This window comes from Rhineura floridana, chromosome 8 (assembly GCF_030035675.1).
Source record: "Rhineura floridana isolate rRhiFlo1 chromosome 8, rRhiFlo1.hap2, whole genome shotgun sequence".
NCBI lineage: Eukaryota > Metazoa > Chordata > Lepidosauria > Squamata > Rhineuridae > Rhineura > Rhineura floridana.
This window is the reverse complement of record NC_084487.1, coordinates 72,901,254-72,927,866: the sequence shown is the minus strand read 5'-3', so window position 1 is coordinate 72,927,866 and position 26,613 is coordinate 72,901,254. Positions and strand designations below refer to the sequence as shown.

Below are 26,613 nucleotides of genomic sequence, written 5' to 3'. Positions count from 1 at the left end.
TATCTTAATTAATCATCAAATCTCATAAACATTACTTTATTCTTTCCACAAAAAGTCAAAGAGAGGTTTCAATTCTTTAAGAAATATATCTATCAATTTTTCTCCAAATAAACATGTCGATTAATCCATCTCGTTAATAATAATAATAATCTTATTGTCATAACCATAGTCCAAATAAACATATCGATTAATCCATCTCATCAAAATCTGTTAGATCCAATAATTTCAATAGCCATTATTCCATTATCCATATTAATTCCATCTTCCATCTTCAATAGTCCTGTTAAGTCCAGTAATTTCAGTGTCCAATCTTCCATTATCAGTATTCCATAATAATCTTGCTGTCATAGCCATAGTCATATAATAAGAGTCTGATGGGAATTTCCTCTATCCCAAATATTTTCTTGCCATCAATTCTGAATAAGTTGCTGAAATATTGTTGTAAAGTCATATCTCTGTTCTTCTTTTTTACAAAATGCACTGGCTCATCTCTTGAGAGTTTTTCCATTGTCACATGGCTGCAGTTAATTCCATAGATTTTCTCTATATCAAGCTCCATCACATCATTCCAGTCCAGAAGATTATCCAAGCCATTGATAACTTTATCTCTAATATCTTCATTAATTTCTTCAGAGATAACGTTAAATTCCAAACAGTAGATTTTATTTCTAATATCCATAAACTCCAGATCTTTTTCCAATCCCACATTTGTTCCAATCTCCAGGGCTTGTATCTTCCCTTTAATTTTTCTTTTCTCATCTCTGATCTCATTCTCCTCTCTCACAGGATCCCCTATTTCTTTAAGCTCCTGCGTCATTTTGCTCAGTTCAATTTTCAGCTCCTTACTGCCCTGTCGCAGGGTTTGTTTCGTTATCTCAATCTCATCCATTATTTTCTGAAACATAATTACTTCCAGATTCTCAGCCACTTTCTTGATTGCCATTTTTAAAACCACAAAAACAAAACAAAACAAAAATAAAGAAGAACCACTTCTTATTTCAGCAACAATTGGGTTAATATTCCAGGCTTGATGACATCACAGTATAAACAGAGCAGCCTGCCTTATCTCTCTATGTTCAAGAATACAAAACAAATTTAGTTCCCAGCATCAAAACAGTTAGTGGCGTCGTGAAGAAGCAGATTCGTCAAAATAAAATAGACCAAAAAGAGAATGGTCCCAGACAATATAATGTTCCTCGGAATAGAAATCCCTCTTCTGTTTATATCTTTAGAATGCACTTCCAGGACAGCTTTTTGCAATAGAAACAGAGATAAGCTGTTAATTTCATGAATAACAGAGAAGAGTTATAGCTCACCCAGAAGTTCTTTAAAGCTGATTCATTTGACAAATCTCTTTTTGCTGCAACAATTTAAACCAAGTAAAACAAATAATAGAAAGAAGGGTGCTTGCCTGTTAGTCCGTTTTCTCTTTGAAGAAAAGATAAACGTATCGCATTAATCAGATAGAGCTTGTTCGGAAGTCCGTCCGGCATTGCTGGCTGGACCTTTTCTCATAAATTAATGAAATCCAGTCCTCCCAACAAAAACAGGCTTTTGAGGTTGATCTCTACGTTTCTCCCTGCCTGGGAGAAATTTCATCAGTCAAAAAAAAAAATGTTCTGACTGATTTATATCTGAATAAGCTTCTTCTGCGGCGGGAGCCCGTCTCAAAAGCAGGCACAAGTGAAGTCACCCTTCCTGGAAGTCGAGTGGGGCCCTACTGTATATGCATTTTTGTAAACATTGCTTGCCTGGAGAACTGCACTGCAAAATTAGGAGAAATGCAAATTTTGAAGGATAGCTGTGTTTCAGTTTGCATATTGTTTTGGAAAGTGACAATTTGATAAATCTGCCTTTAAATGCAAACTGAATTGAATTTTCCCCCCATCCCTACCTGAGAAGTCTTAATACAACCAATCAGCTATTGCCAGCAACTGCACTGGTGTGTCACATGATACTCAATAAGGCCATTTCCCCCTTTTAATGACTTCAGCTGTAAAAGCTGAAAAGGCTGCTTATTTTTGCATACTAAATCTATTCCTTAAAATTTGGGTATGGAAGAGATTTAATTTCTGGGAATTCCCTGGTTAGAGCAATATTTTAAAAAACACATTAATGTTAACAGTGGAAATCTGATCAACCTGTGACTGGCTTTGTTTACTCCCACATTTGAAGTCTAATAGAAATGCCTTCTGTGAATCCCCTCCTTCTTCCTTACACTGCTGATGAAAGGAAAGGATTGGATCATGCAATTCTTTATGCAAATATGCCAGTTGCAGAAATGGTTGAACTGGAACTTCACTTCCCAAACCAGCTGAGCCAAGAAGCCAGGACTGGGCGGGGAACAACCTGCAAGATGGGATGCACACTGCTGGTGGGAGAGGGAATGAGGATTCTGACAATGGGTAGGCAATGGGGTGGATCCAGAGTTGCTCTTTTGCAAGGGAGGAACTGAGTGAGATGCAGAGGAGGAACTCCTGGAGGAAGGAGGCTGTTTTTGCCAGTTTCCTCTGCAGCCCCTCATACCACCTCCAACACTGTTCCAGAGGGTCCTCCAACCCCCTGGAGCAGTTTTTCAGGGAACTGCAGGAGAAGGAGGAGTAGACTTCCCAACCTGTTAAGTGGCCTTCTGGTTCACAGAAAGTTTGGATCCAGACCTAGGACTTGGCTTGTCCTATGCACAGGACTCTGAGCTAGGTAAATGTCTGCAACTTAGATAGGTGGCTCTTGAAACATGCCTCCCTCAATCAGGGGAATTCTATTTGTATAAGTTTGATGTTACGTCTGTTGAACATTTAGACCACAATGTTTCTGGGTGCTCCTGCTCATTATATATCGGTCTACTGAGATAACTACCTTTTTCTAAGATCATTTAGTAAATGAAGAAATACAAATTAAACCACTGTCTTATAATCTAAATTTCTATGCAGATAATATTGTCATTGTTTCTTGAATCTTTGAGGGAACTGGAGAAAGTTATTGGTGGGTATGGTTTAGTTCTGGTTGTATGATGAGCTTTTTCCATCAGAGGGAGAAAACGTTTGGAGTTTTGTGATATAAACAATGGTTGAAATGGTTAAAGAAGGGAAATGCTTTGAAACTGAATAACCTGATCTGCAACTACAATATAGTTGCACGCTTTTCATATTCTTTCTCTCTGGCAAATAAATGAACAGATTAGCAACATTTCCATTGAGGCCCAAGACTTTGGAGAGTCTGTCTTTGAGCCTGGCATGACCTTTGCCCTTGCACACTTTGATGGGGTGATGGGCTTGGGATATCCATCCTTGTCAGTGGCGAATGGACTTCCAGTATTTGACAACATGATGAGGCAACATTTGGTAGAGGAACCTGTGTTTTCCTTCATCTTGAACAGGTCAGTATTTTACAGTGAAAAGATTGGATATCACAAACCAACCTTTCCACAGAATGGTTTCTGAGGAAATATTCACATATGGAAACTGAATATGGGGCCAAGTGCTAGAGATTTGGCATCTGCCCATGGATGTGGACCTCTGCCTGATGCTGGCCCTGTGTCAGGATGTATGGTTGGGATTCTGATGTTTCTGAGAATGAGCTAGGAGAGGGGGGCAGCTGGGCTGAGGCGTCTGAAGGGGAGGGGGAAGCTCCCCAGATAGAGGGGGAAAATCTTGAACAGACAACAGACTCGTTTCCCACGCACTCCCCCCCTAGGAATGTGCTGCAGTTACAGACAGAGAGGGAGGAGGAGGACCAAGGCCGTTCGGCTGCAGGGAAGGGTAGAGAGAAATCGCCTGAAGTGTTGGGCCAACCCCCCCCACTTCCTACCATCCTTTCCAAATCAGAAGGGGAGGAGGCAGCCGCCCCCCCATCGCCCCGCACCCGAAGACAGTTAAAAAGGCGCCAAAGAAAAGAGGAGGGAAGGGGCGTAGATGTGGGCAGTTTGAGGCGGAGTGAGAGGATCCAGGCCCGAAAGCCCCCTTGATAAGGGATGGAGAATGTTTGAAACTCTGTTCTATCAACTCTCTTCCATGCCACGGGTTTTGGTTCATGTTAAGAGTTCATGGGGCGGAGAAGCCTATGTCTGGAAATTACTCTAATAAAAACTGATTTGCTTTCATCAAGTGATTCTGTTCTTGAGTCCCAACCCGGGCACGACAGTTTGATAGAACCAACTACTCAACCCTCCTTACTCCCGCCACTTGAATGTGACAAGATGGAAAAGGAAGCTGCTGGGGGGATAAACCCCACTTCTGAGACGGAAGAAGTGAAGCTACTGAGGTCGAGCGTGGCAGACCTACAGTCGGACGTTCAAAGCCTGTTAGCAACTGTGAGAACCTTGAAATTGGACAACCAGAGCCTGAAATCCACAATAGATCGAATGCGGGCAGCCCCTGCAGCCGCCGTGGCCAAGATCCCAACTGGACTACCACCCAAGTATGCGGGACAGAGCGACCAGCTCTCCACTTTCGTGGCCCAATGTGAGATGTACCTGGACATTAAGGACGCAGAATTCCCCAATAATGCTGCCAAAGTGGCATTTGTGATCAGCCTATTGGAAGGGGAAGCTGCCAAGTGGGTCACCCCCTATCTGATCAGAAAGGATGCCATCCTGGGCAGGTATGGAGCATTTATACAAACCCTGACCGAAATGTTTCAGGATCCCCAAAGAGCCGAGACGGTGGCTAGGCAATTGAGTGCCCTGAAGCAGGGAAAAGGAGCTGTGCTGGAATACACCAATGCCTTTAAGATTTTTTCCCAAGAGACTGGATACAATGACTCAGCACTGATGTTTATGTACCGAAGTGGACTGAATGCTGAGATATTGGATGAGCTGGCCAGAGTTGCACCTCCAACTGATTTGTCTGGACTAATCCAGTTGTGCCTACAAATTGATCACCGACTAGAAGGAAGACGGTTAGAGAGAAAACAAGAGGTGCAAAAATATTCAGCCTCAGTATCCCGCAGTAAAATCCCTTCAACCCCTGGGACGTCAGGCAACGCGGGGGACGGCTCGGGAGGGGTGTGGACGAAGCTGTCGGAGGAGGAAAGAGACAGACGTTGCAGAGAACATCTCTGCTTTATTTGTTCCAAGCCAGGCCATCTAGCCAGGGACTGTGAACTGAAAGGAGACCGAACAGGGTCGTCAGGAAACGGAAGCACCCAGTCCTAGTGCAGGCCGGAGGACTGGGGCAGCACTGTGCAAAGGGCCTCCGTTAACCCATCCCCCCCTAAAAGGGGTTCTGGTATTACCCATTAGGATTACAACTTCCACAGGAGTGCAGTTCAACTCAACAGCGTTGATCGACAGTGGAGCCTCTACAAACTTCATCGATACCGCCCTAGTCAAACGCCATCATATCCCGCATCGGAAACTAGAAGCCCCCTTATCAGTGGAGACGATGGCAGACCACTAAAGTCCGGGGGGGTCACTAGAGCCACTGAGGATTTGAAGCTAGAAATCCCGGGGCACGAAGAGTTCATTTCCTTGTGTGTATCAGACCTGTCTAACTTTGAGGTGATTCTGGGAATGCCATGGTTGATAAAGCATGACCCAAAGATAGCCTGGAGGGAAGCAGTTGTGTGGTTTACGTCCCAGTATTGCCACAAAAATTGTCAGCCAGAGAAAGCAATAAAAGCCCTAGCAGGAGCTGTGGTCCTGGAGGTGACCCTCCCCTCGAAATACATGGACGTTGAGGATGTGTTTAGTGAAATTGAAGCTGAGACTTTACCCCCCCATCGGCCGTATGACTGCGCTATCGATTTGGTGCCAGGAGCGAGCATTCCTGCAGGCAAAATCTACTCCCTCACAGAACAAGAGAGAGTAGCTCTGAAAGAATTTTTGGAAAAGAACTTGAAGCGGGGATTTATTCGTCCCTCGCAGTCGCCTGCAGGAGCCCCCCTACTCTTCGTGAAAAAGAAGGGGGGTGAATTACGGCCTTGCAATGATTATCGCGCCCTCAACCAAATTACCATCCCGAACAGCTACCCCCTGCCCCTAATTCCAGAGTTATTAGATCGATTGCGTTCTGCCACAATTTTCACAAAGTTGGATCTGAGGGGGGCATACAATTTGGTCCAAATGAAGGAGGGACATGAATGGAAGATGAGTTTCAACTCCTGCTGTACAAGGTCAAAATCCTTACCTCTGTTGCAGAATTCATGTAATGGATAGTTGGGTATAACAGCACCAATTACCTGCTGGTGAAAACTGAATCTATGCTTCACTTACTCTTCCCATTTTAAAGAATGATCATCACTGGCATTGTGAGTGTTCAGATCTCTTACCTACCCACTGAAGTGCACAAGAATCTCTGAACGTAAGCAGATAAGAGCTCTTCTGGATCAGACCAACGGTCCTTCTAGTCCAGTGTCCTGGCTGGTTGTTTCTTGAAAGCTCATAGGCAGGGTATTAAGGCAGTAGTCACCCATTCTCCACTGCCTTCCAGTTACTGGTGTTCAGGTACATACTGTCTCTGGATGTGGAGGTAATGCCTGCTGATAGACATCTCCTATTGAAATTGGTCTGATCCCCTTTCAAAGACATCTAAGCCAGTGGCCATCAACACATTATGTGACGGTGTATTTAAAAACCTATGTCTATGTAGTGTGAAGCGGTATTTTCTGAGGGTTCCAGGTCATGATTTGAAGTCATAGGAGGCTACCAGTTTTCTGAAGCTAAGCAGATCTAGGTGTGGTCAGTGCTTGGATAGGTGATTGGCTGCCCAGGTGTGGTTCCATGACAGAGAAAGGCAGGATATAAATGGAAATAAAATAAATAAATGTATTTTGCCTGAATTTTAATGGATGACTCTAAGCTCTAGGACAGGGATGGGGAACCTGTGGCCCTCCAAATATTGCTGGAGTCCAGCTCCTATTAGCCTCAGCCATCATGGCAAATAGGAATGATGAGAGTTGTATTTATTTATTTATATTTAACTTTTATACTGCTTTATATTTCAAGGCATCTCAAAACAATTTACATCTCATCAAAAATCAATTATATAAAAATACAAATTCTGCTTTCAATACTAATTATAACAGTACTCCACATTTTAAGTAACATAATTTGACAATAAATTTCTAAATGTGCATAAAGTGAAAACAAAAATTAATTATATACAAAACAAACACAGCAAAATACAGCAATAGAATACAACATAATTACAATATATATATAAAAATTCACATTAATATTACACAGATGTATTTCTCACATCTAATAATGCAATGCGGCCACTAATGTAGTACGACAACATCTCGAGGGCCAAATGTGAGCCACCCCTGGTCTACCACATCACAATGTATCTAGGACAAATGCCAGGCTTGTGACCTGTAATCTCTGGCTCCTTTTTAAAAGACTGGCATATCTTGCAATCATCCAGTAAGGAGGCCTACTTTAGTGGCAAGTTACATTTTTTGTTAGAAAATGAACTAATTCATATGTGAGCTTTTTAAGGACTCTGTATCAGGGCCATAACATCTAATGAACTTTCAGCTGATATTTTACAAAAAATATGATATATGATGTTGCTTGTTGTTCCTGTTGACATCATTCAACTCTATTTAAATTGTTTTTCAGGTTTGGATTTGATAGTCCTGGAGTATTGAAAACTGGTTTCTTATCCTGGCTAATCTCTAGTTATAACCAGGACACTTGAAGATTCCTGACAAATACAAATATTTGAGAAGGCTGAACTGAGTTATCCTCCCATTAAGTTTCATGTCATACCACTGCTTATTTTGCTTGTTTAGCAAATCAGTATTTTTCATCTTTTTTTTTTAGAGGAGACGACATTGAGAATGGGAGTGAATTGATACTTGGGGGCATTGATCACTCCTGCTACGAAGGGTCCATTCACTGGGTTCCAGTCACTGTGAAAAAATACTGGCAAATTTATGTTAACAAGTAAGTTTTTTTAAAAAATCTGAAATTTTCAGAGTGGGACTGTAGAAAGGGGAGCATCTCCTGATCTAAGAACATCAGAAGAGCCTACTGGATCAGGCCAGTAGCCTATCTAGTCTAGCATCCTGTTCTCAAAGTGGCCAACAAGATGTCCCAATGCGAAGCAGAACCTGAGTGCAACAGCAACTCTCCCCACTTGTGATCCCCCAGCAACTGGTATTCAGCGGCGTATTACCTCTGACAGTGGAGAAAGAACACAGCCATCAGAGTTAGTAGCCACTGAAATATGTGAACAATGATTGACATTCATCATATCCTAATGAGTGAGGGCCAAACTAGTTGTTCTCTCTCTCTCTCTCTCTCTCTCTCTCTCTCTCTCACTCACTCACTCACTCACTCACTCAGTCACTCTCTCTCTCTCTCTCTCTCTCTCTCTCACTCACTCACTCACTCACTCAGTCACTCTCTCTCTCTCTCTCTCTCTCTCTCTCTCTCACACACACACACACACACACACACACAGAGAGAGAGAGAGATGGACTGAGATGATGGCATGTGGGGAGAAGGTGCTAAGCCTTTGCCCTCACCATGATCCTGATTGGAATGAGTTTTATCCAACTAAGCTATACACAGTGAAGACCAGTGAAATCAATGGACCTCAGTTAAGCGGTTCTATTAATTTTCATGGGTTTACTCTGAACAGGAATAACATTGAATACAACCCTTTCTGAGCACCTGTTTTCCTCCCATTGTGAATCATGGGCGTGTGTAGGTGCAATTTGTAGCAAAATTGTTATAAAAATATATGTTTTCAGCGGCTTCAATAAGTTTACGTTTGCCACCCTGGGCTCCTTCAGGATGATGACAATAATAATAATAATAATAATAATTTCAATTACTCTATTTGCATTTTTATTAACACATTCATAAATAGGTTTCTGCTTATAATGATTCTGAGTATGAAGCTGTAATTACATCTCATCAATGAGAGTTATGAAGAAAAATGTGCAGACATCATTCTCAGCAATTGCTCTGTGAGAAGAGAGACTGCTCCCACCTTTCAGTGTTTTTACCTAATGAGTGAATGTACGGTTGGGACTGATGAGTGCTATAGAGAAATATTAGAGTCATACACACCAGAGAACACCTCAAAATGACATGAACCAGGAAGTTCAGCAGAAATTCAGCAGGTTAAGCCTTTTCCAGTATGGACATACAGTTTTGGTGAAAGCTTCACTTGAGGACATTGTGTCTGTCAGGCATTTTATTACTTGTGCGTGGCCCCTGATTTATTGTTGGGCCATCCACCCCACTCTCAAAGAGGATACAAATTTGCATAAATGTGTACACGACACAAACAAAAGCACATTTGTTTGTTCTTTTGCAGGTGGGGTGGATGGCCAAATCCACATATAGTATACTGGGCCCAGGAAAGCCTGTTGGCACTCCTGGCTGGTATTTGGGGACCAACAGCAAGTGGAAGGACACAATTTCCCCAGCCCTGTTTTAAGACATGCAAAATTAGAGCTGGCAATTATATAATCTAGAGGCCAATTTTCAGATAGTTCAGAAGATAACTTTACTGAAAGGATTTTTAAAAAATAAGTTTGAACTTGTGTTTTAAATGGGTACTTAATTTTGCTTACTTTCATAATCTGTTTGCCCCACATGCTTTCAATCTGATTCAAGTACATTCATGTTTGTGCTTCTTTCCCCATAAAAATACAGTGTGAAAATCCAGGGACAGATAGCAGCATGTGAACATGGCTGTGAAGCCATTGTAGACTCAGGTACATCTCTTATTACTGGTCCACTTGCACAAATAAGAAGACTACAAGAAAACATCGGAGCCAGCCCGACTCCAACTGGTGAGGTAAACAGAAAGATGGGACAGGGAAGCCCCATGGAAATTCCAGAGCTGTGATACAATACATGTTGTTTGTGTTATTGGGGGGAAAAAACACCAATGGTCAAATTAAGGAAAAAATTAAGAAAATTATGTTTGTCTACCATCAATTTATCTGCAAAACCAACAAGTCCTCGGTAGTGTAGCTTGTTAAGGGCCTAACAGCGCTCAGCACCCCTAACAAACTACGAATAAGATGTAAAGTAGCCAAATAATTATGCAGATGAAAAGAGGGTAAACCCTCAAAGTGCCTAGCCAGCAAACAGCCAAAACAAAAACAAAAGTAATTTATTTCTTACTAACACGTTTTGGTAAAAGCATACATATAAACAGCATTAAAAACTACATGATAGGCATTAGTTTCATGTGCCACCCATATGGATGTTTGCTTTTACTTTTGAGTGACATTTACTTGCAACAAGACCAGCAGTGCATATCTTTAGAAATTTAATATTCTTCTGCCATTAGTGCATTGTCACACCCACCTTGTGTGCTATTGTCCATCTTCCTTCATTTAAGCGCCAGCTGTTTCTAAGCATTTGATTTGTTTGTATACTGCGAGACAGCTGTGTGGTACTCGAACTACTAGGTATGTTGGTTTCTTTTACTGCTTTTGCTGCATTTGAATCAGAGATAGCTCTGTAAGAATTTTGCATTTTTCTGTCCTTCTTTGCTTGGTATAGGTTCGTTTTAAGTAGAGAAGTCCTGTTAGAATCTTCCGTTTTGGGGTCATGGATTCACATGTGCAGTTTTCAAGTGAGGTTTTATTTTGTATTATGTTTTATCCCAGTTTGTCCCTTTTTCCTTATTGATTAGAGCTTCTGTAGCCAGTGTTCAGCAAATTGCAGAATGGTTCTTTTAAAACAGATTAATGTATAAATGTATTATTATTTACAGTATGTTGATAATTGATTTTAATGTTGTTTATATGTATGCTTTTACAGTTTGCCCTTGATAAAGGGTCTTTGTCACCCGAAATGCATGTGGCAGTAATAAATTACTTTTTTTTTTCAGTTTTGGCTGTTTGCTGGCTAGGCACTAAGGGTTTATCCTCTTTTCGTCTGCAGTCCATTTGGGGTGCCTCCCTCCTTGCTTTCCCATCTAGCCAAATAATAACCCTGTATTTATACAACTGTGGCCAATCTGTGTCAACAAATGCTGACCCCAGGTTCCCACTAAACCTTTCACAAAGAATGCTGGCACAGCATGGTGGCTAAGAAAGTGAGCTGTAAATCAGGAAGTCCCCAGTTTGGATCTTGTCTTTGTAGGGGACTCATTAGCCAATTCCCCTCATCTCCAATATGGGGAATAATAATGTTTGCAGCCAGAAGGATGGAACCCTGCCTTCCCATCAACTGATGTCACTAACTGACATCAGCTGATGGACAGGTGGAAGTGGTTATTGGGGATGTGGCCCTGCAGGCCAATTTGGACCTCCCTGGTGGACTTGGCCTGCGGGCTGGAGGTTCCTCACCCCTGTCCTACAGGACTGTTATAAGGATTACATCTAGGTAAGGCGTACAAAGTATTTTGAACACTTGAAGGAATAATATAAAATGTTAAATGTAAGTATTTATTGTGCCACAAGACTCTTTGGGTGCTTCTAGACAGGAGTTAATTATGGAATCGATGTTCACGCAATGCCATTATCATCAAAATGTCACCCCATGCTCTTCTTTAAAAATGTGTTTAATCTGAATTTCCCCTTGTCATCTGCTGCCAATTCATACCAGGGCTCAATTCCCAAGCCCAGGGCAACTAATCCTGGCCAGGCACAACCCATGCCTCCCTTATCAGGTCTGGGTAAACCAGCAACAGCCCTGCAAGGTAGGTAGACTGCCACCACCCCTTAAACCTGGTCACCCACTCTGGGCCAAGGGGAAACCCAATGTGCCAGAAACAGACCTGCCGAGGATTCCAGAAGACAAGAGCCAAAGATACACTCCTTGTCTTGGAGCCTTAAGGCAAAATAGCCACAGACTGCCGTGTATTTGGGTAACTGGCCAAGGTGCTGGATTCAGAGCCAATTCCCCCTGAAGTGAACACACACTGGTAAATAAGAGGTAGCTTTTAGAATAAAATATAAGTGTAAAAGTATAGCTGCAAAATAGTTCTTTAAACCAAACACCCCCAAGGGCTAGGTAAAATACTGAGAGAGTTCAAATCACAAATAAAAATAACAAAGCTGACTAGCCTAATCTATACTCACAATAGAGGTAAATCAGCAGAGTAACATCATGGTTCCACATCTCCCCAGAGATGTATAGCCTGGATAGCAGATAGACCCCAACAACACATAGCATCAAAGAACACTGGGGAACAAAAACCTAAGGTCTTGATCTTTTCTTATGGGAAAATGCCCAACAACAGCCAGGAATTAATTAGCCAATCAGGGGACTTTCTGATGATGAAATCTGGAGCTTTTGTGCCTAATGGTCATGCACTTGCCAACCTTCCCAGGCCAGTTGGCCTAGAAGTACCAGTCTTGGGCTGAAAAGCAGGTATTCTTGCTTACTGCTTAATTCACTGAGTCAGCTGTGAGAACTGACTGTCTCATAGCTTCTCAGAGGCCCCATTTCAGGCAAGATGTTTCCCCCCACAATCCTTGCCACAGAACCATTTTAGAAACCTCTTACTGCAGAAAATCTGATAAGTAAAAGCAACCCATTATATATCCACAGTCACTGCTGATGTGGCTACTGTTAGCCCTGTTTCGGGAAGCAGGGTGATTTATTTATTTATTTTAGCTAAATTTTTAGACTGCCCTTCATCATATCATAGTGATCCCAGGACAGTTTCCAACATGATATAAAATGTACAAAGATTCACATAAAATATAAATAAACTATAATTTAATTAAAAACAGTAATTAAAAAAGGATCATTAAAGCATGATAGCATAAGAAAGTATAAAGCTCAATATGCAGCAATCACCAATTTACCCCAATTACCTGGGAGAATAAAAATGTTCTCCCTTGGTGATGAAAACCCATCAGAATTTCTGCCATCTGTGCCTCCAAGGAATGGGTGTTCCATCATTAGGGTGCCACAAGAAAGAAAGCCCTGTCTCTCATCACTGCACAATGGGCCAAGCCGATTGGCAGGCCACTGAAAAGAACACACACATGCACACACACCCTGCTAGCAACCACAAGATCCGGGACGGTTAATATGGGTGAAGGCACTTTGTCAAGTTACTGGGTCCCAGGCTGTGAAGGCTTTTCAAAGTTAATACTAGCATCTTAAATTGGTTTGTCAGATGCATTTCAGTGGGTGGTCTGTGTCACCACACCCCTACTTCTGTGTGCTCCATTCCTGAATACAACATACCTACTTTGTTTCCAGCAGCCCCCAATACCAAATGAAAGACAGACATTTCCACAGATTGCCACATGCTGAAGGATATGCCCAGTTTGGAGGAGCTGTTCTCTTACGATTTCTGTACAGTACGTGTGGGTGATTACCTCCAAGACTGTAGTAGCTGTACATATACTGGGCCTTTTTTTCTTTTTCTGTTAAATACAGAGGTCTTATGCAAGACCTCCGTATTTATCACTGTTGCCCAAGCCTTATACAAGTCAGGTAAATATTACTTGTGTACAAAATCTCAGTATTGTTTTTTTAAAAAAACACAGACGTATACAGAAAATTGATTTTGAACACACACACACACACACACACCCATTGTGAAATATGATAACTAAGGACTGTAGCATTCGCTCTTGCACTCTTGCATACTTCTTTGGGTAACTTTTTTTTAAAAAGATGCACAGGTACAGTACTACCTGATCATATGTTTGTTGTAAAAAACAAAAAAAAGTCAATGGAGGGCAGGGGAGGGTAAGTACAGGAAATACAGCCTAGATACATTCCATCAAGCTCTGCTCACTGATGTGGATGGCAAACTGTGAAATGGCAATGAATAGCCATGACCGGGGGGGAAAAGGGAATTTGTGGAAGGCCAAACATGGACTCAGAAAAATCAAGTCTGGAAGTGCTCTCTTTTACCGTTTACCATGTATCTTTATTATCTTTAACTTTGGCTATGGATTAACTTGAATTTGGCTGGCATGGCTTTTTTGATGTTTACATACATATCACACAGTGATGTTGCGATGATAGCTCATGAAACCAAATCATCAGTATAATAATACTGGGTTCTAATGTCCACAATTTTGTTGATTTTTCATTTGATCGTGCAAGATCTTATATTTTATGCAAGTCTTGACGCTCTCCTCTTCCGTTTAATGAGGAGTAGGGTCCCTGCTCCAGAATCATCACTTGTTGAGCTGATTGGGCTATGGCACAGGGGAAAACTGCCCTCTTGTGATATGCTTAAAGGTCATGACACTTATTACACAGACTTGGAAGTGAGTTCTATTGATATTTTTAAGTCTGGGCTGTTATTACAAAGTTTCAGGGCTGAAATATTGATCTGTAATGCCTTTCCTATGCTCCTATGCTTTTTAGGAAAAACAAAGCTCTGAACTTAAATGTCTCAGCTATTAGATTGTGCCCCTCTCTAAAAGCCATCCCATTTTTTAAAATTAAAATTCAACAGGAGACCTTCCATTTCATCACCTATATGTTTGGTGCAATTGTATTACCTAGTCTGTTCACTTATGGTCATTTCTGCAGCTCCTGCCAGTCAAAACAGATTGGCTGCCCATCTCCTTCTGTGTCGTTTCCATGTGCCCATGAACTTGACAAATGCAGAGACTGGGTCCTCACAGCCAGGGCTGGTGCCAGGCTTAACTGGGCTCTTGGGCGCCAGCCTGCCCTGGGCCCCCTGCTTCCAGCCCCCCCATAGACTGTGTAGGACTGCTCCATCTACCTCTTCTCTCTTGCTGTGAATGTCCTGTGGACTGGGCACGCAAGTTCCTGCCATCAACCGAGAGGCTGGCTGAGGCTGCTCTAAGGGGCTGATACCCACCTCCATCTTTGTTGATGGCATGCATGTGTGCTATGCTGCGTGAGCACACATGCCTGCCATCAATCAAGATGGCGGCAGGGGCATTAGACCCTTAGAGAACCCTCTGCTGCCATCTTGGTTGATGGCAGCTGTGTGTGCAGTGTGCAGGGCATTCACAGAAAAGGAAGAGAGGTAGGTGGAGAGCATGGGCCCCACAGGCCCGCACAGTCTGTAGGGATGGGCTGGGAGCTCCATCTCTGCGATTTGCGGCAGGTTTGGGAGTTGACCCTGCCGAGTATCATGGAAGGGCAGCGCTACCCCCACATCCTAAGGAGGGGCCCTTGACCAGGGCCCAACCTGGCCGCCCTTTGGTGCTGTCCCTGCTCACAGAAAAAAAAATTGTCTCGTTCTTCCAGTTCTAGGATCCCTTTTTACTCCATTATTAGTTGTTGGCTCACAGCACTTGGCTGCAGATCAGCCTGCCGTGGACTGCATATCAGCGGCTATTAGTCATAACTGCTAAAAATGGACCCTCCATGTTCAGAGACACTATACCTCTGATTACCAGATACTGAAAACAAAGGGGATTTCCATCATTTTCATGCGCTGTTTGCCAGCTTTCCGTATGCCCAACACCAATATGTCACTTCTGTGTTTATGTGAATGGCAATAAAAACTTCAGTTCAATTGAAAGAATTAATTTCTATTACAGTTTCTTGTAGATTGCAGAAGACTATCCAGCCTGCCCCCGATAACCTTTACCATCAGGCACAGAAAATTCACATTAACACCAGAGCAATATATAATCAGGGTATGTATCTGAATTCTTACGACTGGCATCTCCTGAATTTCACATAACGACACTAGGAGTGATTTTTGATGGGTTTATCTTGGCTATTGTAGGGGTATAAAAAGCCTCCCTATCACGAGCTTCCCTATCTTGTCGATTTTTCATATCCCCTCCCCACGTGCCTGTTATGCAGCCCCAATAAGCTGCTGTTTTAGGTCTGCTTCTTCACTGAGTATTCTCAGGCACTTGGGGATAATCTAGTGCAGCCTTTCCCAACCTTTGGGTCTCCAGATGTTGCTGGACTACAATTCCTTCCCATAATTCCTGACCATTGGCCATGCTGGCTGGGGCAGATGGGAGTTGTAGTCCAGCAACATCTGGAGACCCAAAGGTTGGGAAAGGCTGACATAGTGAACATGATGGCATCACAGTACTGTATCGCCATAGATGATGTTACCAAGGGCAATTAAGCCCTTCAATTATTCTCGCACTGAAAAGGCAGCGTGGGGGAGAACAGGGAGCATATCACAGCTGAATTGTGCTCCCTGTCTTGTTGCTTTACATGGACAGTTTAGTTGCCCAGCACAACAACACTTTCATCCAGATCCAGTTCTATTCAGACATAACTGTGAATGATTAATTACAACTGAATGTGGCTGGAGACATGCATTTGGCTGCATATCCAAATGCACATTCATCCAGACATAGCCTAGTTCCAAGGCAGACTGCAGACGGGTCCAGTTCCGGTGCAGGCAGTTAAAGACCAAAAGGACCAGAGACATGGATTATAGATGGGTTGGAAGTCAGACACCAGATCAGCCAGATGAAGATCAAAGGGCCAGAGGCAGGAGATGTGGTCAGAGACAGGCTGGGGTCAGATTCCACATTATGCTCACAAGCTCTGCTCAGACTGAGGAGCTGATGTGCCTACAAGGGATTGGGGCCTGGTGTGTTCCAAAAAGGCTTGTATAGTCATCTAATAGTTTTAAAGCTAGGAGGTTATCTGACTCTCAGTCTGCAGCCGCAGCCTAGAGGGCACCCTTAAATATAAAGTCTAAACTGCTTAGCATCCTAGGGAACTAGATTGCTAGTGTTGCAGGAGGTAAGGCACTAGACAGAGGTCTTATTTCAAGATCATCCGCAACTCTTTACAATACCCCATTAAAGCAATGTAGTTAAACAGATGACATCCTCATTCAGACACACAGCTGGATATGGATGTTCCACCACTCATGCTACATAGATGTAATTGCATGTGGATTTAGAGGTATGGCTGATATACATTCTGCCCAATCTGGGTAACTATTCACAAACTGGACCACAGGAAGAAATGTTGGCATGGCTAGTCATGAATCAAGGGCCTCATTCCCAATTCTAAGAAAATAAGAACATAAGAAGAGTCTGCTGGATCAGGTCAATGGCCCATCTAGTCCAGCGTCCTGTTCTCAGAGTGGCCAACAATATGCCTGTGGGAGGCCCGCAAACAGGACCTGATCACAAGAGCACTCTCTCCACTTGTGATTCCTAGCAAGTGGCATTCAGATCCATACTTCCTCCAGCAGTGGAGGCATAATGCCTTCATACCACCTTCTTCCTTATGGGCAATCCTGTACCCTTTAGCCAAAGAGTGCAAAAAATTGTCAAAAATGTGTTTTGCAGGGGCCAAAATGCTCATGAAACAAAAGCCTCCAGTTGTGGTTCAAGCACTAGTGGAAGCACATCACCAAAACAGAAGTATTTGCTTTTTTCTGTGACAGGAAACCAACGGAGAAGAATCTTTGTGTATTAGTGGTTTTCAGGCTCTCGATCTTGGCACCCTCAACACACAAATGTGGATTCTGGGAGATGTGTTTATGTCTGCTTATTATTGTGTTTTTGATCGTGGGAATAATAGAGTTGGATTTGCAAAATCTGCTCGTAAAGCGAAGCAGCATGGGCAGAGGGAGTAGATATGCATGGACAGAGATTTGCATCATGCAGATAAAATAACCCTGCCCTAAATGCAGTGAGTCAAATGATTTTGGATGGGGGTGGTGAGGACGGGGGAAGAGGGAGCATTAAAGAAAACGTGAAAATTCTTGAATCAACTTGGAAGTGAGTCCTTGTTTAAGTTTGTGTAGGTACTGGATAGCTGCCTTAGGCTGCAACCCTATACCCATTTACTGGGGGTTAGCCCCACTGAACTCAGTGCAATTTACTTCTGAATCAGTATGTATAAAATTGTCCTGTAAATCATTTGAATAGGATTTTTTCTCAAGGAACTGAAGGGAGAGCAGGATTCCAGGAGGTCTGCTAGGCCTAATCAGGGTTGGTCTACCAGCTCTTTCTCAGAGTTTGCATTCTGTCCTGGGTCTGTATTAGGGTTGCTAGGTTCATGGCCTGAGACTGATCCTGTATCTTTAGGAGAAGAGAAAGTCAGCCAAGTGCAGGTGTTCTTGCAACACTGTAATGAGAAAAACCACAAGGTCGAATTCTCCCTTCCCCCTGCACAACTTTTAAAGATACAGAAGACCTCTGGGAGGCTGGGCCTGGCAACCAAGAGGTCTTCTATATCTTTAAAAGTTGTGCAGGGGGAAGGGAGAATTCCACCTTGTGTTTTTTCCCATTACAGTGTAGCAAGAACACCTGCACTTGGCTGACTTTCTCTTCTCCTAAAGATACAGGATGAGTCTCAGGCTATGAACCTGGCAACCCTAGTCTGTATACATTCCCTCAGGGGCTATTTCCCATGTAAGGTGCTTCATAGGGAAGCTAATGTTCAATACAGTACTCATGCTTTCCAGCAAACACATGATGAAGGCTTTCATGTGTTCAATGGAAAAAATCATTTTGAGTGAATACAGACGTTATGGGTGGTATTCAATTCTAATCCTACTCAGGAGGAGACACATTCAAGTTAATTGACATGACTAACTTAGGTTCTTTCGTTTTAGTGGGTCTACTCTGAGTAGGATTTAGTTGACTAGAACCCAATATAAAAAGAGAGCTCCCAGTGAACCTGGCTTTGCAACTGAAATGACAGACCAGTGAACTGAACTGACCCATTGCCCTCAAGCTTCACAAGAACCGGATCAGACCAGAGGCTTATTCGCTCCAGCAGTCCAGTACTCACAGTGGCCAACCAGATACCTATAGCAGTGGGGGAGAACCTGTGGCCCTCCAGATGTTGTTGGACTCCAACTCCCATCAACCCCAGCCAACATAGCCTATGGTCAAGGATGATGGGAATGGAATCCCACAACATCTGAAGAGTCATAGATTCCCCATCCCTGGCTATGGGAAGCCTGCATGAATGCAAGAGCCTTTTTCTGCTGTTCTTCCCCAGCAATTAGTATTCAAAGGCATGCTGCCTTTGATGCTGGAAGTACTACAACAACCAGTTAGGCTATCCACCTGGATATTTCTGTGGGTATCCATTCATATGTTGCTCATTAATAAAAAGGAAAGATTCTGAAAGTGCAAAGCTGCCCTTGGGATGGGGAATAGTTGCATGGGTGAAGATTCTTGGTGACCTCATGGGACAGCCAATCAGAGCAGTGTGTAGCTAGCATCTGCTTCATTCTCTCCAAACCATTTTCCTCCCCAGAGCTCAGCTCTGGAGAGGGAAGGGTGCATTTGGGCTGAATGCAGGGATGGTGGTGCTCATAGAGCAGTCTCACTATTCAAATAATGTTATACGTCTCATTGTGTTCACTCACTATGCACTTCCAGTGGTACATTTCTTTTCTCAGTGGGGGGAGTAGCATACAAGCCTAACTGGAAAAAGGGGAAAATAACATTGTTCATGGCAAACAGGATTTCCCCTTCCTCCCAGCAGTGGTAATGGAAAGAGGAGTCCTGGCTTGTCTGAATTTGGAACACTTCTTTGTGTTGCATTATAGGTAGGTGGCTTCAGTTCATATTAATAAGGATGCTTTTATCATTGTGATAAAAAATGCCTTTTAGCACTCAATCCTATGCATGGTTTACATAGAAGAAATAAGTATGACTAAGTCCAATAGGGCTTATTCCCATACAAGTATGCATAGTCTAATCAATGGGACTTACACAGGATTGCACTGTCAGTCTGTGATCTGTCACTTGCACAGCAGAAGGGGGGTAATTCCATGCAGACGTGGAAATTGCCAAAAGCAGTTTAAACTTCACTTCTGACAATGGCGTTAGCACCCCATCTTTCAGATCCTGATTTGGCCATTAGGAGCACTGCAACTCTCATTTTTCATTTAATTAAGGTCAAATGCGACCCAAAATCCATTGAGTGGCCCATGAACTGATATTTCAAAAGCTGAATTTCTCATTAATTCCCACTGGGCAAGATTGGTTAGACCTGGTTTTAGATGCAGATGTGTGGATAAATTAAAGTTGAACCAAAAAATGCCCTTCACGGTTGTCCCGTTCTCACTTTATTTGACCAATTTGTTTTCAATTGCAAATGACTTTGCTTAGTTGTGCTGTCTTAGCGATTTATGCTGTGGGAAAAGGGAATGGAAGAAGTTATCTGTGTCATACAAAGAAACTCCTCTATTGTTGTGAGGCATAAAAGGGGGCAAATCCAAATGTAATGGGGTGGAAATCTCCAAAGGGTTTTTTGCTGACTTTGATTTACACCTCTTTATTTCCCTCCCAAATCACTGCCTTCTCCTATTTTGACTGGAGCCCTTTGGTGGAGACAAACAGCATATTTAAATTTGCAGGAACTGTTATCATATACAAGCCACGTAGTTCTTATTTCAACCAGAAGGATAACCGTCCTTAACATAGTCTCAAAGATCCTACAAACTTCTCTGTTCATTGATCCCTCATTCAAATGTCATTGTTTGATCTGTCCCATTGCCTTTTGCATCCAGATGCAGAAGAATGATTAATAAATCCTGTCAAGGGCGTAGCAAAGCAAAATGAATAGTGCAGACTCTTTGTCGCTCTTTGGCTCAGCATTCTTCGGGAGCAGGGGCTTTGTAACATGCTCTTCGGACAGGCTTTTGGGGTGGGTTAGGTTCTATTATTGTTGTTGAGATTTTTAATGTTCTATATAATTATATGTTTTTATTCTGTATGTCGCCCAGAGTGGCTGGACAACCAGCCAGATGGGCAACTAATAAATCTAATAAATAAATAAGTGAGTGAGTGAGTGAGTGAACTGAGTTCCAATCTTTTTTACTGAATAAAAATGTCTCTGGTTTGGGGACTAAATGTCAGTGTATCAAGAGGTTGAGTTTGCTCCTCAGTATTCACCAAGAGCAATATCTAGAATCAGTGACAGCAGTATATATTCAGCATAGTCTTCTGTTTTGACCCTTCAGAATTAGTTTGTTAGGCCTCCATATCTTACTGCACAGGAGGCCTATTTCTAAAAATGTAGGTTTAGCCCTTTAGGTATATCATATTCTGCGAAATTGACTGTCATGAGCCCAGAGGACCCGGAATGGGATGACAGTTCCACTGATGGGCTGACTGGTGTGCAGGACTCTGAGAACTCTCTCACCCTGGACAGTGAGGGCTCCACCCCATTTACTCAAGAGGAGGCCCATCCCAGTCAGGCAGTTGCCACTCCACCTGACGATCCTCCTCTTCCCAAGCCAGCGTCTCTGCCACCTCTGAGCAGCCCCCCCTCTGATGGAGAGGGACCTGCTGATGCGGAGCAGCCACCCTCGCCTCTCACATGGAGGCGGCTGCGCTGGCAAGATCAATGCACTCCAACAGTCCACCTGAGGTGAAGCGCTCGGGTGTGCGCGTGCTCCCAACAGTAACACTCAGTTAACGCAAGTAGGGTGCTTGCCCATCCTTGCTTATGCTGGGTAAGGGGATTAGGGTTGCCAGGTCAGAAGCATCCCAAAACCTGAGACTTTAGGGGTGGGCCCGAGTGATGTCATGGGGTGGGCCCAAGTGATGTCATTAAGCATGATACATTAAGCATCAATCACAGTTGCTTGGAGTGTACAATTTAAAAAAATATCTGACTGGAAATTAAGCTAGACATCTTAGCTAAAAGATGGAGCCTGGGTAGGGAACATTTAATTTAGCCTACTTACTTTCGGCAAGAAGGGTTTAAGTGACTTCAGGCCAGGCCAGTCATCAGAAGGTCACTGTAGGAAGAAAGGAGCCTAGTGTTGTGGAGATGTTAGATGGGAGCATTCAGGAGTAAAAATGGATGCCCCTGAAGGCTGCAATTCTAAACACACGTACTAAGGGACTAAGCCCCCCTAGAACTCAACAGGACTTACTTCTGAGTAGATATAGTTTGGATTGTGCTGTTGGTAAAGCTCTTAGTAGTGCTGCTGAGTTCTGTGTAACCTGTAAGCTGATTCATGAAACGCTCTAAATGGAAACCTATTAATAAATCTATTAAACAAAAGCACAGTTCCTCATTCATGTCTGATTTCAAAATGTTTGGGCAGGATGCTGTCCATGTTGAACACGGGGGGGGATCTCTGGCCTGTGGGCCAAATTTGGCCTGCCAGTCTTTCTCATTTGGCTCATGGGGCCATTTCTCCCCCCCCCAAACCACAGCCACCTGTCTCACACTTGACATCATATGTGACATCAGACGTGGGAATGGTAGAGATGCCTTGCATTAGTTGTTCACGTACTACAAATGTACAAAAGTAGGATTGAGCTCCCCACTCATCAGCTGATGGGCAGGGAATCTAATCCTGCTTGCACTAGGTGCCAGCAGGCCATTTTTTGGTAAAAAAAAAAAAAATGAAGTGCCAGTACTCATAAACTATATTGATAAAAGTCCTATGCATGCCAGCACAAAATGGCTGCCATGGGCAGCCAAAAAATTGAAATTAATGAATCAAAGTTAGTCATACCCATTAACTTCAATGAGTTTACTCTGTGCAGGACTAGTGTTGACTCCCACCCTCAGTTCTGTCAGTTTTCTCATTTGTACCCTATTGGTTTATCAGCTGCACTATTTATTTGTATTACAATTTTATTGTTTAATTTTTTTCTACAAAATGAATTTCTGCACAGTGTTTTGAGACTTATTGTCTCAAAAGGCAGTATACAATTATTTTAATACATAAAAGGAATAACTTATAAATAAAAGAAATAATAATCCTATGGGGCTTGGAATGTTCTCCCAGGAGCCATAGGCTTGCAGTCTAAATAGTCCTTGTGACTCTTTAAACTATGCAATAAACAACAACAACATGGAGTTGTAAGGAATGTCTGATGTAGATGCAAATAATACTCCCCAAGTATTGGCCAAGGGCTACCTTCAAAGCAGAAAGCTCCTTTTTTATTTAAAAGAGCACACACATACAAATTTGTATCTATAGGTACATTATATATAATGTAGATACACTTGTATCTATAGATATACTATAGATACGTAGCTGTCCATATCTTATAAAAAACTTGCTCTGCATTTTATCAAAGATAGTGCCAGAGTGGAGAAAGTGAATGCTTGCCCTGAACATGCCAATGGCCCTTTCATACTGCCTTCTAGAGGGCTTCGGCTATGGGGCGGTATATAAACGTAATAAATAAATAGGTATTTATCCAACTATATACACACACATATATATCTGTGCCAATATAGTATAGTAGTTACTAAAACTGATCTCAAGTATTGAGTGCTCAGGGTGTCTGTGTCTGTGTGTAAGAGAGAGACCAATAAGGATATGTGCAGGAATGCCATACCTATCGTAATGTTAATCATTAGGATTATCTTTGCCTCCTGACTTAGGTTGAGTCAGCTATTAAAGCTGTTAGTACAATTTTACTAAGAAAGAAGAAAGAAAGGTTTGGAGAGGCATTAGTTATTAAAAGGATAATTCAAGAGAAATGAAGCCATTTTAATGATATCCCATTTCAAGCAAATAATGTTCATAATATTTGTATAAGCAAATGCTGTTTTTCAAGGTTTTCTGCATGTGTTTTTAAACCAGTTTTGTTTTCCATTGAAGAAGGCCATTGAAATAGATCTGTGTCTTTCTATTTAAAAATGCTATCAGAAATGTCACACTGATTAAAGAAGGCCTGACATAAACTGATGATATGATTCCGGTGTTGAACTGTTACAAGCTTCTTCTGCAAAATGTCAAACTTGTTAGAGATTTCATGGTTAAAGAAAACTAATATTTATTTGTTCACACAACTGAGAAGAAAGGTATCAATTTGGAGGGAAAGGATGGATCTTAAGGAAATGACCATTTGTTGTGGTGAAAGAAGTAATTGGCCACATCTGTACTTTATGTTTAAAGTGGTATCACACTACTTTAAATAGTCATGGTTTCCCCCAAAGAATCCTGGGAATTGTAGTTTGTTAAGGGTGCTGAGAGTTGTTAGGAAGCTCCTATTCCCCTCACAGAGCTGCAGTTCTCAGAGTGGTTTAACAATCAATCCCTCTTCCCAGGGAACAAACTATAGTCTCTTTGGGGGAAGCCATGACCGTTTAAAACGGCTTCATAGTGCAGATGGGGCCATCATTGTTTTAAAGCATGACCTAGCCACATGTTATCTTTAGTAAGTAATGCTACCCTTGAAAGACTGTAGTGTAATATCCCATCCATGCACTAAATACTGTGGGCCGATGTGGGGGAAAGTGCAGAACAGACTGTAGTGCCATATCCCATCCTAGCACTGTAGGGATGATGCGTAGAGAATGTTTACTATGGGAAGGGGCAGATTTGTAACAATCTCTCTGCAACACAGGGAAGGAATGTGTTTAGATCCATGCTACCTAGGGAGGTGGTGTGCTCTCCAACACTGGAGGCATTCAAGAGGTAGCTGGACAGCCAACAGTCAGGTATGCTTTAATTTGGATTCCTGCGCTGAGGAGGGGGTTGGACTCAATGGCCTTATAGACCCCTTCCAACTCTACTGTTCTATGACTTTATGTTACAATAACAACAAATTACTTATGGTGGGGGGAAGATCACATAGAAAGGAAGGATTATCTGTTTCCATCCCTGTTGCAGGCAAGTGGAGATCTTATTCCTGTCAATATGAGGAAAAGATAGATGGGAACTCATGGGAGAGCCTACACACACATTCAGCAGGCTTCCCCACTGCAGACATTTCTCCAACATATGGACAGTGTGGGACTGACAGGGGACTCTACAGTGGGGCAGGGCCCGTGGGAGCAGTCCTACATGCTCTCTCTCTGTGCAATCTAAATTGCATGGAGACTAATGATTAAAGGAGACTTATATAAATGTCTTTGTTTCCTACACTGCTTTGAGGCATGTAGAAAAATAGGTAGAAATGACATAGAATAAAATATGTACATCCAATGCTGAACACAGGGCTTCTAAGAACTCTGGGGAAGAATTTTCAGTGGTGTACCTTCTCCAATCACAATGTTGCAGTAAGAGGAACAACTGTGCATGTTGAAAGTTGTTGTTCCTGCCCCTCTTTGGAGTTCACAAACTCCAGCACCAGTTGAGACTCCAGCACCAGTTGAGATAGGGTCATCATAATGTATGTACACACATGTGCGCGCACACACTAGGGATGGAAGGCTCTGGCAGCTCAGCTCGCGGTTCATTTGTCCAATCTTGAATTCAGTTGTCATTTTTGCAGGATTTCTGTGAATTGTTTTTAAAATCCCCATGAAAATTCTTAAGCATTTTAGTGTGAATTTCTCTTAATAAATGCATTTTATATGTAGTTTAGACTAATGTACATATTTTTGCAAGCAATTTCTCCTAATAGAATGTATTTTTGTATGTTATGTTTACCAATATATTCATTTTTATGCACATGTCCCCCTAATTTATGCATTTCTGTAAACGTTGGTTGGTTGGAGAACTGCTTTTGCAACACAGATAAGTGCAAATCTCAAAAGATGGCTATGTTTTGGTTATCATGTTGTTTCAGAAAATGTGAATTTCATAACACACATCTGTATCTCGTGTTTGCCTCTTCCATTTGAGCTGAACGTTTAGGCAAATTTAAATCAAAGTAGGTTTGAGTATTTTTGAATTGTATTATCAAAATAAAGGTGTATGGTGAAGAATGGTGTAGCCTGCAAGGTGTTGTGAGGTGAGCTATTAAAAATAAATATTCTGCATGGCATGAGTCAGTAGCACAACATCTTGGTGCTCTCTGATTTGTCAGAGCTGCCCTTTATTTTTCTCATTGCTGTACTCAACTATATGAAGGATATCAGTTTCTCTAGCATCTACTTGTTCCGGGAAGTGGCATGTGTCAAATGTATTAATAGTAGCAGGAGAAGAAGCAGGAGTGCTTTCAGTACTTAAGTTGCTTTCTCCAGTCATTGTCCCAGACTCTGTTGAAAAAGAAGGAGTTCTTGTGTTAGACGCCACATGGCAAGTAAAAACATCTGGGTATCGCCACATTTGATTATCTAGGGTGTTGCCAGATGTTGTACTTTGAGGAGTCCGTAGTTCCTTTCCCTCTTTCACACCAGTGGATAAATCCTGTTGCCTGTTTGCTATTTCTGAAGGAGATACTAGCAAATCTTCAGGACAATTGTGTGGCACATGGTGGGTCAGCGTGAGTCCCTCAGAGTCAGACTCTGACTCACTTTGACTCTCAGAATCTTTTTCTGGCAGGACATAAGCAGTGCTATTTATTTGTGAATCCACTCTGCCTTCTTTGCCCTCAGTTTCAATGTCTATCTTTTCAGAGGCTGTGGAGTTTACTTTGGCTACACTTTCGTCCACACTGGACTGGTAGCATGTCTCCAGACCATCATTCCTGCTGGTTTCTCTAATGACTCCAAGATCTATGCTCCCATGCCTCTTCATATTCTTATCAGGCCCTTCATGGTTTTTCCTGCTATTTGAGGGGAAATGTCTCCCTCTGGAGTGCATTTCTAGCAAAGTACCAATGTGATGCATTTCATGAGAGGGGAAAAAAACAGAGTTTTCACTTGACTGCCTTTGGTAGGACCTTCTCACTGGGGAGGGAGAGCCTTCACGAACACTCAAGAATCGTTTCATTTTCCTCAGCACTGAATGCTGCCTTCTGGGTTTATCATCATCCCGGAGCCAATTTTCTCCATGGGGGAACTGGCTATCGGCTAGGCTGCAAGACAAAGTATGAAAATGTTATCATCCTACCTATGTATTAACAGTGAACTTAATTCTCAGTGTGTAATCCCATCCATGTATAATGGCAACATCTATGAATAAATGGGAGGTAGCA

At 42.4% G+C, this 26,613-nt stretch overlaps 2 protein-coding genes across 7 annotated transcripts in view; one reads left to right on the top strand and one right to left on the bottom strand.

The window, feature by feature from the left end:
* The window catches only part of LOC133390681 (cathepsin E-like), a 28,138-nt gene extending 10,697 nt beyond the window's left edge, over window positions 1–17,441 (top strand). The window contains exons 5-9 of the mRNA XM_061639763.1: window positions 3,177–3,376; window positions 7,766–7,888; window positions 9,614–9,758; window positions 15,415–15,513; window positions 17,250–17,441. Of these exons, the coding sequence (XP_061495747.1) occupies window positions 3,177–3,376; window positions 7,766–7,888; window positions 9,614–9,758; window positions 15,415–15,513; window positions 17,250–17,441 (759 nt within the window). The remainder of the gene's footprint in view (window positions 1–3,176; window positions 3,377–7,765; window positions 7,889–9,613; window positions 9,759–15,414; window positions 15,514–17,249) is intronic.
* A 5,397-nt stretch (window positions 17,442–22,838) lies between these two features.
* BEST3 (bestrophin 3) overlaps window positions 22,839–26,613 on the bottom strand; it is a 35,511-nt gene continuing 31,736 nt past the window's right edge. For all 6 annotated transcript variants that reach the window (XM_061639756.1, XM_061639757.1, XM_061639758.1 and 3 more), the window contains one exon: window positions 22,839–26,493. In XM_061639756.1, the coding sequence (XP_061495740.1) occupies window positions 25,557–26,493 (937 nt within the window). In that variant the 3' untranslated portion in view covers window positions 22,839–25,556. The remainder of the gene's footprint in view (window positions 26,494–26,613) is intronic.